This window comes from Centrocercus urophasianus, unplaced genomic scaffold (genome assembly GCF_019232065.1).
Source record: "Centrocercus urophasianus isolate 14NV4802_14NV808 unplaced genomic scaffold, USGS_Curo_1.0 seq_5, whole genome shotgun sequence".
Taxonomy (NCBI): Eukaryota; Metazoa; Chordata; class Aves; order Galliformes; family Phasianidae; genus Centrocercus; species Centrocercus urophasianus.
Genome location: NW_024885088.1, coordinates 490,597 through 504,598, shown reverse-complemented (window position 1 = coordinate 504,598; position 14,002 = coordinate 490,597). Strand labels below are relative to the sequence as shown.

Sequence of the window (14,002 nt, the reverse complement as noted above, 5' to 3'; positions counted from 1 at the left end):
GGACCATGAAATACAGTGAATGCATAACAATGGCGAAAAGTGATGGATGCAGTGTCAGCTATTTAACACAGAAAGGACTTCTCCTACAAACTCTTCCTTTCACAAGCCTTCTTATTCCCACAAGCAATCCTCTTCTTGGCAAGGGGCTACAGGATTAGGATAAAAGAGAATACATAGTCTAATCATTTTTGAGAGATACTGAGCTTTATATATGTACATATATAAAGTTTAGTATCTCTCTCTCTCTCTCTCTCTCTCTATCTCTTCTTGTGGGGAAAAAAAACCAGAACAAACCAAAATGCTCTAAATGTTGTGGTACTGGATGGTGTTGCCAGTCCCAAAGAGCATTAATACATAAAAGCCATGACCCTGCAGACCAGTGGCTTCCCAGAAGGGTCTGTGCATATTAAGACCTTTTTGTTGGGTTTGAAAATGGCTACACTATATAAAAATGCCTTTGTATTTATTTTTAAAAAATTAGCTTTACAAAAAAAAAAAAAAAAAAAAAAAAAAACCAACAAAAAACAACACTTTTCCCTTTTTTTCTTTTTTTTTTTTTCTTTTCTTAAAGATATCATTATCTACAGGAACCCATAAAAATTTTTCCATATTTACATCTAGATAGCTAATCATTGACAAATACAATATTGTGAAATAAAATATTGAAAGTGAATATTCAACCTTTTAAATAGACATTTGGCTCACAGCATAAACAACAGAGAAAAAACAAACAGAACAAAACAAAAAGATCTGCTCTTCTACAGGACTGATCTTATCCTCTCACTTGAAAAAGAAAAGTAAAAAGAAAAAAACCATTAAGTATACTGGTGGGATCAAACACGCTGCTTCTAGGCAGAACACCAGCAACAAACTGCTCCCAGCCAGCACCTTGCACTGAAATCCAAGTTCTCCAAAGGTCCTGTGAGTGGTTGCTGAGACATCCGCAGGACTGGCACCATTCTCCAACCCTTCTCCTAATGCACTGTTTACATTTTATTCTGAGAAGGGGCATGATCTCCACGCTCCCCTTCCTTTGCTCTCAAGAGATGGTGCTTAGCTTCACTCTTATATGGTATATTTGGCCACTGATGTGTGGAGGCATAAGGTCTGGGTGGAAAGATGGCAGTGTTGCCTCTAGTTTCTGCATATGCACACACATTTGCTCTTTTCTGCTTCCTGCTCAAACATATATGCCATTCTTGCAGTCAGAGGCAGACAGAGGGTCGGGGCCTTTCACAGGCAGCGTGCTGCACAATCCCTCGTAACCCTTCTGGATTAAGTGCCCTGGAACATCCCTTTGCCAGCAGTTTGGGAGGTGCTGGAAGAGGAGGAGGAGAAGGAAGATGAGCTGAAGTCACACAGCCAGCATGCAGCCCGATCCTCAGAGGAGGATGGGAATGCAGAGCTTCTCACAAAGGGCTCCTCATGGGCACAGATTCTTAAAATTTAGGCCTCCTGTTCATTGTCGTGTATTCAGATGTGCTACAGCTAGTCTCAAACTCTGCTATATGACATCATATCCACCCACATACATGAGTACTCCCCTCATACATGTATATGTTGGCAGGATACATGTAAAGCTTTGGAACTTTTATCCCTCAGTATTAAGAGCAAAAGCTACTTTACCTCGCTGTTAACTGCAAATGTACTTTAGAAACAGCATTTCTTTAGAAAACTTCCTTCTGTAAATATCACAGTGACCATAATATATCATTAAATGTATTTTGCTGAAGTGCACAGCCAAAAACACTGGCTATATATATATATATATATATATATTTATATAAATCCACTCCCCACCCCCACCCCAAATCTCTTTAAAGAAAGTCTGTAAAAGCCGGTGTAGCAGTGTGAAAGCTTCCTTGAGCACAGGAGTTTAAACAATGTACCTCACCATAAAAAGGAAAGAGAAACAAATTGAACAGCTGTAGGCGCATAATCCCATACTTCTACAGTGTGGTGTCTAAATGCTGTGCTGGCTTGAGAAAGAGTCTGTGCACGAGTCAATCTGTCTTAAAATACTGCTGTAAATATTGTCATTGGTTCGGTTCTACAGTTGTGTTTTCTTCTTCATCTCTCTTGGGCTTCCCCTTCTCCTCCTCCTCTTCCCTGATGGCCTGAATTTGTTCTGAAGATGGGTGCAGTGTGGATTGCTCCGCGCCTTGCTTCTCTGTCCCAGCTAACCTCTCCTCATCCTCAATTACTTTCTTCCACATTTTATGGTTCTGAAGCAGGTGCTGAGTGATCTGACAGTAGATTTTCCTCCTCTTGAACTTCTTCTTTCCTGTAAAATACCATGTGATATTAGTGTACTGATTTCTGTGAGGGAAGAAGAATGGATTGAAGGTGTAGGAAGTAGACGGTGCATGATGACAAACAGGGACTAATAGATTTGTAAAACTGTCAACTTAAACACTCCTAAAAACTCAGACACCTATGTCTCCCCAGACCTCTGGCAAAGAATGCTGATTTCCCACACTGATTGAACCCCAGCCTTCTCCTGCCATAGTCTGCATGCCATCCCTGAGCATTCAGCTCACAGAGACATCTAGTGCCTGAGCACTAGTAATCAATGGGATGGAACATGTTCCTGTGTTGTCTTTTCAAAGACAGAGATTTACTGCAGCATCACTTCAATAGAGATCACCTTAAAGCTTTTGCACAACACTGCTCCAGTGGCAAAGTTTGACCACTGATGAAGTGGTCATACAGCAAAATACTAGTAAGGAGCTTACTTATCACTGGTTTTTGAAACAGTCTCCTCTTGTTAATCTACAGAATGCTTTTGCCACAGTTAGTTCTCAAGAACCCTGACACAACTGCACCACAAGTGTTCTGCTGTCTGAAGTGTTTTCATAGCCTGCCCAACACAATGTACCTCACCACAAAAAGAGAAGTGTCTTTTTTTTCAGTGTCTCTATAGATTGTCCAACACAACACACCTCAAAAATGAAAGAGAAGATTCTTAGCTCAAACTACAAAGCTTGAAAAGTTTTCCTGATCATTAACATTGGCAAGGGTGGTCATAGAACTGAAATAATAACCTCTCCAAAGACAACTGCTGATTTCTTTTTTTCAAGAAAGTGACGTAGAGGAATGTTTTGTACCAAATAAATTTGCGTGGATTAGTACTTGCAGGTTGCCTGAAGTATGCCTGTGTCAGGGTCCAAAACGTTTAGCCCTTGAAGCTTTTGAACTGGAAACAAAGAGCTTTTCACTGAGCACAGACCAAATCCAACTCAATCCTTCATTAGAAAGCCCTTGGTTCCCTGTAGGAAACCTTCAGGTTTAGCACTAATAAGAAGCCCCTGCTCTGCCAATGCCACAGCAGGACATTCTCTCCTTCGTTTCCCGGGTGACCCCGCATGCATCTTGCTGCTCCCTCAGAGATTGTGAGAACTTGCGTGTGGTGCTAAAATTTGCCTGAATAACCAAAGAATGAGTCTGTTTAATTTGCATCCTTGCAATAAAAATTTGGGAAAATTACACGTTCGTGTATAGTTGTAAAAGCCATTTTAAAATAACCCCTACCTTTAGTTTTATAACTCTAAATTTAACTGAACTCCTTCAGGGAATTATCAGGACCTACGCAAAAACTGTATTTCCATCTGCCTAAATGACACCTGCATCAAGAAGAAGATGCTTAACACAACACAACACAACGCTTAATATCTATACACCTTACATCTCATCCTTTTATTTTGTTTCACAGAGAAAAATTTATAACATCCAAAACTGTGTTGATCATGGGAAAAAATTTCCAGTAACTATACTCACACAAAAGATACTGTAGATACGTAATTAACATCCATGCAGTCACAGAAAATGCAGGGAATGAGAGTAAAGCAGATTTTAACATGTATGTATGATCACATTCAGTACGAAGGAAGGAGGAAAAATTTGTTTGGATATTTCAAACCTTTTGATATATTTATTTTTAGGGTTTTGAAAAAGATACAGAGCCTAAAAGCAACAGCATGAATAATAAATATTATCACAGGGTAGAACATGGAAAAGAAAACAGAAGATGACTAAAAAATGGTCTATTTTCAAAGTGATAAGTGTTAATGTTCTGTGCTTTTAACTTAAAAGCAGCATTGTTTAACTTGTAGACATATGAAAGAGAATACAGCAGTGAGGCAAATGGTGACTAAGGATTTAAAAGTAAGGCGAGACCTTTGAATGGATAAGTGAGGAGAACATCCTCAGTCTTCCTTTTTAATATGGTAACATTAGTTCCAGTGCTTTGGGGTCTCTGTTGGTTATCAATCTCACAGCTTTCCCCCAATAATCAATTCCATAAGCCTGAATCTGCCATAGAAATGTGTAGTTCTGCCTTCTATTACCGAGATGATCCTGAAGATCTGATAGATCACAAGGCATTAAAATAAACCAGTGCATGCTTATTTAATACTTGTTGTTCATTTTTGTGCACACTATCCTGCTAAACTTAAAATATATGCGTGTGTGTGTGTGTGTATTAACAAGAACAACATCTGAATCTTACTAGAGAACAAAGGTCACATCAGGAGACCAAGATTTTAATTTTTGGTCCTAATATGGCTTATAGCAACTAGCAATTTTTTTTCACTTCTCAGCTTTCCCAACAGAAAATGGAGATGAGATTCAGTAGGCCAGGGAAGGGTGTAGGGAAGAAGAGAAAACGTGAGATTGTTAGAGAAAAGGCTGCATATCAGTGTTGCAATAGGGCAGTGAAGGCTGATGTTTTCTAGACATGAAATGAGATATAGGGGAGGGAGTGCCAATGTGACTAATTTTGTGATGATTTCAGCAAGGACAGCACTGAATCTCTTGAACTTTGGAGAGGTTCACCTTGAACCTGATCTGTGCTTCTACAATTTGATTGTTTAGTTTTTGATCACTGTATGGAACTTCTGTTGGAAAAAAACAAAAAAAAGAATAGAAAAGAAAAGAAAAAGTGTGAGCAACTTACTGGATTCAGCATTTTCACAAGTTTCCATTTCTGCTGTTTCTTCCTCTTCATGCTCATCGGTGTCTCCTGATTCATCACTATCTTCTATCCATTTTCCTGGCATCAACCCCGCAGAGTCATAGGAGTTACATAGTGGTCCCACAATGTGAGTGATGAAGGATTCCTGGAGGTGTGCCAGCTGAGGAGCAGAGCGATCCATGAAAGGGCTGATAGGCAGGCCCAGGCTAGCCTCTTCATCACCCTGGAGATGAAAAATAGCGGTAATTTCTCTGAAGTGAATGGAAGAAAAAACGTGACACAAAAAGGAGCGCTGCACACCAAGCCAATTAAAAATGATGAAAGAAAAATAGTCCTACCAGAATGCCACTTCCATAGCATGCCAGCCTGACATTATGACAGTACCATTACATCAAATGCTTAATTGAATTACAGCTCTACTCTTGCAAGAGGACTCACTACCAACAGCTTGAATTTAACAAGAATGTTAGTTGATAACTACACAAAACAATGTCCACTACTACTGACCTGCACTTTACACTGAGCGTGAAAGTTGGAAAACCAGTGTTTACTGTCTTTCTTCACATTATTTTCTGGAATGTTTTCTAATTTTGATTCTTAGCTCATTCTCCTTGTAGTCAGTCATCTGTTTGCAGGGGACAAGACTGAACAATCTACCCGGGGCTACAACCCCCAGCCACCTCACTGACCTAGTTTTCTTGTGGATTTTGTCTTTATTACACATATCTTTAAACAAAGAATTCCTTTTGGTTTTTGCTCATAATTGTTTCCTGGGAATACCAGAATGATCTCCATCAAAGCAGGCATTACTCAGAAGCAGTAAATCTTTCCCAGAAAGCTTTTTGCTAGCTTTTCTTGGGAAGAGAGGGCACAGGGGAGGGTAGGTATAGGAAGACTTTTATCTCCATCCTCCTATGACAGAAAAGAAAACTGAACTTTCTTGCAGTACAAAGTCTGCAAGTCACCCCTATAACATAAATGCCTCTGGTAATCTCAGCGACTGTTCAGCTGAGCAGAAATGTCAAGATTAAAAGTAATCTCAGTTAAAAAAAATCCCCCTAACCAATCTTGTTATGCAAATTAATGCATTAATGCAACACAGGTATCTATATTTGAGAGCATAGATTAGAATCTGGACAGACAGTTTCAGTTTTCACGAAGATATGTATGCCTGAGTTTACCTACCGGAAACTCAATATTCCAAAAGCCAAAGACAGACAATGTTACCTGGTCAAAAACTTGTTGGTATCTTGAAAGGTCAACAAATGAAAGTTTAATTTTGAAGCACAGACAAAAGATATCTCACTTCAATGTGTTGTTTTTGTTTTATTGACTTTTATAACAATCTTCACCAAAATGTTATACTTTGTGGACACATCAGAAGCTTCAGTGCCAAATGGCACTGAAAGTCACTGGTCCAGCAAAAGGGTTGGCCAGTTGAACTCTAGGCAATTCCATCAGACCTGTTCTCTGCAGTTTCACTAAGCACCAACACTAGCATACTGCAGGACTGTTTAGCACACAACATGCAACCAGAAGATATTATCTTGGACATGCATTTATTTACCTGTTCATAAAACTCATTGACAATGCCCTCTGTCCACTGTAGATGCAAGTCTTTGCATTTTGCAGGACCATTTATGTCAGCCAGTTTGATACACATTTGGCAAACCAGTAAGCGGTCATTCTCGTTAGTCCAGTCAATCCCAACATCATCATTCACCTAGCAGATAAAGAAAGGAAAAGTATGACAGAAATCCTGGGTAAGAATGCATTCACAAATAAAATTCTGCCCTGGGATATCTTGCTGTTCAGCTACTTAACAAAACCATGATTGCAAGCAGATAAGCTAAGCTGAGGCTGGAATTTACAATGATCTGTACACTGATCTTTTTATAGATGCATCTGTAAAGAGAAAAATAAGTGAAAAATGATGAATGTTGAGATATATTATGACCAACTAATATTTAGCAAATAATGTCTCAGTCTGAAAGCATTACTAGGAAAATAGACAAATACAACCTATCCCTAACATTTTCCAAAAAGTTATTAGCCAGTTAGTGTACAAAAATAAATTACCATCAAATGACATAGTGATTTTCTTACAGCATGAAGATGGGTGTAACAAACCCACTTCCCTATTTGATATATGTTTTTTTGGAATTTGGATTCACTTTTTTATCCTTTTTTACTTTTTCCTATACCTCCCCACAATAAAAAGTGCTATGTACTATCAACTTCTCTAAAGCCAAAGAGTCTCAGAAAGGTTGAGGTTGGAAAGCGCCTCTCAAATGCATCTTATCCACTCCTTTTGCTCACATCTGGGCCAGTCAGAGCAGGCTGCTCAGGACTGTGTCTAGTTGAGTTTTGAGTATCTCCAGCAATCTCTCTGAGTAACTTTTTACCAGTATATGATCCCTCTCACAGGAAGCAAATCCATTCCTGTTCTTAAATGGGATTTCCTGCATTTCACTTTGGGCCGTTGTCACATGTCTCATCACAAGATAACAACAAGCAGAGTCTGGCTCCATCTACTTCACTCTCTCTACCAAGCAGTTATACACATGGCTGCATCCTATCAACTCCCATCGACTTGTGTATGTCAGTTTATTTAACCTGATCCCATTCGCTGAGGATAAGCGTTCATTGCCCCAGACTTTCTGGCAGATCTCAGGGATATGGGATTCCTGAAGCTACATTTTACCTGAAAAGACTGAGGCAAAAAAAAAAAAAAAAAAAAAAGTGAAGACTTCATCCTTTTCCATCTCTGAACAGTCAGCGTTATCAACATTTGCTATTGTTAGTCACATTTTTCCACCTTAGCTTTTTCATCTAGTTTATCTCCTAGTAGGGAGGGATTTATTTTACTATCAATTTTTTAAACTCAAATCCCTCCTTGTAACATAGCTTTAAATTTCAAGCTTGCAATAGTTGAAAATGGATAGAAAGTTGTCCTATGACTAAATGAAACTTAAATGTTTCCAGTCACCAGGTCCCCTGTCCCATACAACAATGGGTTCTCAATGGTGAGGGTTTTGCCATTAATACAGATGATCTAACAAAACTAGTGTCAGAGAGTAACCTCTCCAGTACATTAATATCATGGAAGTGACAGCGAACTTCCTTCATTATTTCGTGTTGCTATTTTCCAGATTGCAAGCTTTTATGGTAGGAGGATGCTTATGTTACATACGTTTACACTGACTTCTACATTCTCTCTGGCTGTGCTCCCAGTACAATGAACTGCAGTTCAGCTACTCAATCAATAACACCATCATTTAGAGCTCAGTTTATCAGAGTAGCAACACCTCCACACAAAGAAACGTGTGAGGTCTGCTGTCTGAGAACACTCTGGTCCAGAAGAGCCTTTTCGAACAAACCACAAATAATCTCTTTTAAGGCAGTGATTACTCAGGGAAAGCTATGGTCGGCCACAAACACTGGTTAGTATTTTAACCTTCTCCTCCACTTTTTATTCCAAGCATGGCCATTTGGATATTCAAACAATCAGGACAAAGAAGGAAGTAAATATCTGTCCTTACAAATCTATAGTGAGTTAGCACAACGTCATACATCAAACTGTTCTCTTATTTACCTTTAGTGTCTCAGGTATCACCATGCTTGGTTACACAGTGATCACGTCTACTGTTGTCCTGATAGATTTAACACAATATAGTTTTCAACGGTCATAATCAATGCTTATTGCTCTGCATTTACTGCTGGTCAAGCTTGTCCTCTTCTACAGTTAAGACAGTTTATATCTCTGTCACGGTTTAGCTTATTTGTTGTATTTTCTTTGCTGTTGTTGGTTTCTGTTTGGTTTGTTTTCATTCTTTGCTTACGTTCATAGAAATGAATTATTTTGTCCAAACTGTCAAAACCAAAAATCCAGACAGCCTAAATTCACTGTGCTTTATTGTCATTGTAGCCCTGACTGACGAGAATCTGCTGGAAAGCTCAATACTTAAAGACAAAATTAGTCAGGTGAAAATGGCCAAGGGATTTAAAATACAAAGAGAATCCCCTCTAATACCACCAGGGGCATCTGGAATATGAGGAACAGAAGTGCAGAGGGAGTTAAGATGTTTATGGATCTCCAAATTAGTTCTCTCTCTACCCTGAACCACAGTTTAAGGCCTTTTTTACACCTTCTTGGAGCCTAACAAAGAGAAATATTAGAGGATAATGAAAAACAAAACCAGTCACACATTTGCCGGCTTCTAACTTTCAGGGTACAGCCCCAGCCTAAGCAATACCGCAAGAAAACATTATAGGTATGTCACTAAATCAGCTAGGAGGTCCTAAATGGGAACAGGAAACACACTGTGCTTGGTTTTATTCAAGGAATGAGAAGGCAATACCAGTTCCCAAGCAAATATTATTTAGGTAATGTACTTACAGTTTGCATGAGCAATGGAGTTTATTAAAGTAACCTGACAAGTGACTATTTCCAATAAACTGAAACTAGATTGAAACTATACAATAATTTTTAAGATATATTCCCAGAGTTGTGATTTTATATTCCCTGAACAGAGTGTAAAGGAAAGATCTCAGTGATCTCAGAGGTATACCTGTTAGGAATAAAGTAAGAGAGAAGGATCATCCTTTCATTGCATTCAAATTAGAATTTCAAAATCACTATGATTTCTGTGTTTTGCTAACAGAACAGTATGATTAAATAGATAAAAAGTCACATTAAGTATTCAGATACTATGGAAACTTGGTAATACCTCTGATTATTTTCCCTGAGTGCTAATAACACTTAAAATGTTAGTGAACAGGCGAACAATGCTGGAAAGTGGGATGTAAGTGGGATTTTCATGAAATTGTCCCATATTGCATAATATCCTCAACAGGGTAAACTAGCCTTTCATAATGTCCTTCTGTATGTTATCAACAGAGCCTACCTTAAACCAACTTTGGGAAAAACAAAAACAAACAAAACAAAACAACAACAACAACAAAATACCAACCAACCAACAACAAGAAGGAAGCTATGGCACTAAATTGAAATAATTTTAAAATGACAATAGAAGTGCTAGATTAATATTCATCAGAATGCTTTACAGTAGCTGATAACGGTGATAACACTGAAAGGAAATTCAGAAGAAAAAGCAACACAGAAAGCTTTTGAGTCATTTCACTGTGATGCTAACAAGCCCCAGAAACTTTTCTGACCAGCCACCAGAAATCCAAATGGATCTTGTTACCTTGGCATTGAATTTGGCAACAAAATCAAAGTGTTTCTTCAGGTCAGTAGCCAAAATTGCCTCGATGACAAGGAAGCGGAAATGCTTGAACTCCACATGGTCGAGGTTGACCAAGAAGTTGTATTCTGGCCTCGACATGAAAAGGTTCCAAGCAGCAGCAGCATGATGGTTCTCCAGGACGGAGCGGTCATTGTACAGCACTGCCTGTGAAAGCAATATGGGAAACAGCTCAGCACAAAAAACATTGTGATTCCAGAAATCAGTATGATGTGGGTGGAACGAATGAGGGATGTTCAGGTTTGGTTGATCTTAATTTTGTAAAGAATATCCCGGGTTTTCATAATACGATTTTTGCAGAATTAGAATCAGACAGCTTATCTGCTGTGATAGCTAAAATCTATTTTAAAATCTGGATTTTTCATGCTTAAGAGTCTTTGGTTCCATACTAAACCACATCACCTGACAGTGAATATCTAATATGCTTTTTCATTCGTTTTTAACACATATAAGCTTTATCAATATTATCACATTGCACTTCCCTGTTTTCCAGAGCCAGTCTACTAGCCAGAGTCAGTCTACTAGCAGAGATTACTGTCTCCTGTGTTCGTATCTGACAGTTTTGTCAATACTACTTACTTCAAATTCTGAAGAAAAAAAAAAAGGAAGAAACTTCAATTTGAAACTCAACATTGCACAACACTCCAAAACTGGTTAAATATTTAAAAGCCAAGATGCATATATCCCATTCTGATAGCAATTTCACTCAGAAATGAAATTGAAAAAGGATGTAGAAAGCAGACTTCATAGGACAACAACAATCTAGGAAGTCTCTTCACTTCAGCAGCATTCAGTCTCTTGACTATTTCCTTTATGGAAATATGTTTCTGTGTAAAGTTTTCTACTTTACAGAAATATAAAAACTTCCAGTGTTAAAGCTTTCTTCATTACTTTTCACTTAAATTATATTTTGCTATCTAGAAGTAAAATATTCTACCTTATCCTGAAGAACAGAATCTATTATTTCTCACAGAGATTGGTTTGCTGAAGCAATGTAGGTTTACAGTCTATCTTGCCTAACTACACAGTAATAATTTAATGTACATATATTTTGCTGCCAAGACCCCACTCCTCAAGGCATATTTTTTGTCCAGCAGCACTTCAGCTTTACTGAAAGCTCATACAGGTTGTGGTGAAATACAGATAATATTTATAAACTATATGTACATATATATGTAAGAAACAGATTCTGAATACAAGTGCCCAAAATTTCATGTGATACTAGATTAAAACCAAACAAAATAAAACAACAAAACAACAAAAGAACACAAAACCCAAGAAGGTTCTGAACTTTGTCCATTAATTTCTTCTCAAACTATAGGCAATACACCAAAGCTAATTATCTAACTTTTTTGACTTTTAAAATGAGTTCAGTAATAGTGTGTTTCCCATCAGGCTATTTATCCAGCAAGAGCTTTATCCAGAGTTATTGATGACAAATACATGTTGCAAAGATGAGGAGCATTACTATAAGTTTATAGACAGAAACTGGCACAAAGCATGGCTAGATGATTTGCCCTTGGTGAAAAAGAAGTCTGGATCCAAGTTAGTGAGTAGATACAGAACTTCTGCATCCCTACCCAACTTTGCACCATCACACCACCTTTCTTTGTTTCTGCACAGAATTATCTTTCAGCACAGTATGCTGAAGCCAAGCAGGTCAGCTATGTAAAGTAAATAAAGATGATCTCATAATTAAGCCAATAAACAGCGACTCAGAATTGCTGAATTTCACTGCCAGCACTGGCAGCAATTTCCATATAACCTTAGGTAAGTCTCAATTACTAATCTGTAAAACTAAGATGATCTTTTTCCCTGATAGAGGCAGAGAGTAAAGATACATTCATAAAAGATCGCAGCTGTTCATATACTGCAGGAGCAATAGGAAATATTTGTTATGATTGTGCAGAAACTTAGTGTGGTGCACATGGCAACTACACAGGTGGTGGTTTATTTTTGTTTGTTTTGTTTTACTGGCTTTTTTTTTTTGTTTGTTTCTTTTTATCTTTCTGTGCCTCATTGTGCAGAATAATATTTCCTTTATTTCCTAGTTACAAATTGTGTCAGTCTTCTCCTTCACCATGACATCTTATCTTCACCTTTCTTAACAGTACCAGTAGTAGAATGTGGTGAGGGTGTGTAAAGCGACTTACTGGCAATCCCCAAGGTAAGTGTTCATTTTTGTCACTTTGATAAGCTACTTCGATATTTGGTAGAATTGTGCTTAATGCAAGCTGCAGGCACCAGTGACAACTGAAATCTGTCACATTCTGAACTTAACAGTGATGTCTTAATTACCTGAGGAGCACTTGTTGCCACCAAAAAGGCATTAGTCCTTCCTGGATGATCGTAATCATGCATGGCTGCGGCTACGTAAAGAGCCATCAACTCAAGAGCTGGGATGTTGCCAGCTAGGCATCCGTAGCTGTCATCTGTAGGTGTGTATGTCTTCGAAAACACATAACCCATATGGCCGTGAGTGATTCCACTGTCAGAATCTGAATATATACAGAAATAAATACATTTAGAAAATTCCTGACCATTTTTTTTTTTCTTCAGAGACTTACTGAAACATATGGGAACAGCAAAGCAGAAGGAGTGGAGAATTCACAGTAGCTAACTGAAGAATAAACGTGTTCTGACCTGAATGCTTTCCGATGTGTACCTGACCTGGTGCTATAAGGCAAGCAATTGAAAAGGTACAATTTCAGATCCCCCCAGGGATGTTCCTCCAGCAGAGGCTGCTCTCAAACTACAAAAAGTACAGACAGTAGTACAGACATGCTGGAGCTTTGTGGGTAACTCAATCTTTGCAACACCTTTACCTAATTGCTTCACCATAAAGATTAGTCTATGAAATACTGTCTGTTCTTAAAGTAGTAGAATAGCATTTATGAATTCAGTAGGTGTAGATGCATGTTTTCCAATCCAAGGTCTAGACTTTTATTTCTTTGCTGCTAATCCTCTTACCAGCCTCTTTTAGAAACAGCTTGAATGTGTCCCTGTCAGTAGCAGATTTTGAGTGAGATGCATTGAATGAATTCCTATACAGCTGAAAAGCACTGAACTGCAGGGTGACCTCACTGCAGCCTTCCAGTACCTAAAGGGAGGCTACAAACAGGAGGAGAGTCAAATCTTTGAAAGGGTAAGTAACAGCAGGACAAGGGGAAATGGTTTTAAGTCGAAGGAGGGAAGATTCAGGTTGGATGTCAGGAGGAAGTTCTTTATAGAGAGAGTGGTGAGGTGCTGGAACAGGCTGCCCTGAGAGGCTGTGGGTGTCCCATCCCTGGAGGTGTTCAAGGCCAGATTGGATGGGACCCTGGGCAGCCTGGTCTAGTATTAGATATGCAGGTTGGTGACCCTGCCTGCAGAGGGGGGGGTGTTGGAGCTTGATGATCCTTGATGTCCCTTCCAACCCAAGGCATTCTATGATTCTGTGATTATATTTCAAATAACAAACACCAAAATCCCCAAACTTCAATCCCTTTCATTCGACCCATTTCCCCTGATCTGGATGATGGAAGCTGTTATGATACCCCCCTGCTGGTATGATAACTAACAAAATTTTCCAGGAATAGCAACCCTTTCCACCACCAAAACATCCTGAAGAAATTCACAAATGGTATGTGTGTGCCACAAAAACACCAGCAAAAACGTTGAAGTAGAAATGTTTCCTGTGGAACAAACTCCTGCTTTAACAGCAAATCCCTCAGAAGGCCCACAAAATACAGACAGGCCCCCTAGTTGCTATACCTCAAGCTGG

General features: G+C 38.7%; 1 protein-coding gene across 1 annotated transcript in view; it reads right to left on the bottom strand.

Moving 5' to 3' along the window:
- Positions 1–531: 531 nt before the first annotated feature.
- The window catches only part of PDE3A (phosphodiesterase 3A), a 237,261-nt gene continuing 223,790 nt past the window's right edge, over positions 532–14,002 (bottom strand). Inside the window, exons 12-16 of the mRNA XM_042835119.1 lie at positions 12,538–12,737; positions 10,183–10,386; positions 6,540–6,695; positions 4,955–5,195; positions 532–2,284 (exon numbers count right to left, since the gene is read on the bottom strand). Coding sequence (XP_042691053.1) covers positions 2,037–2,284; positions 4,955–5,195; positions 6,540–6,695; positions 10,183–10,386; positions 12,538–12,737 — 1,049 coding nt within the window. The 3' untranslated portion in view covers positions 532–2,036. The remainder of the gene's footprint in view (positions 2,285–4,954; positions 5,196–6,539; positions 6,696–10,182; positions 10,387–12,537; positions 12,738–14,002) is intronic.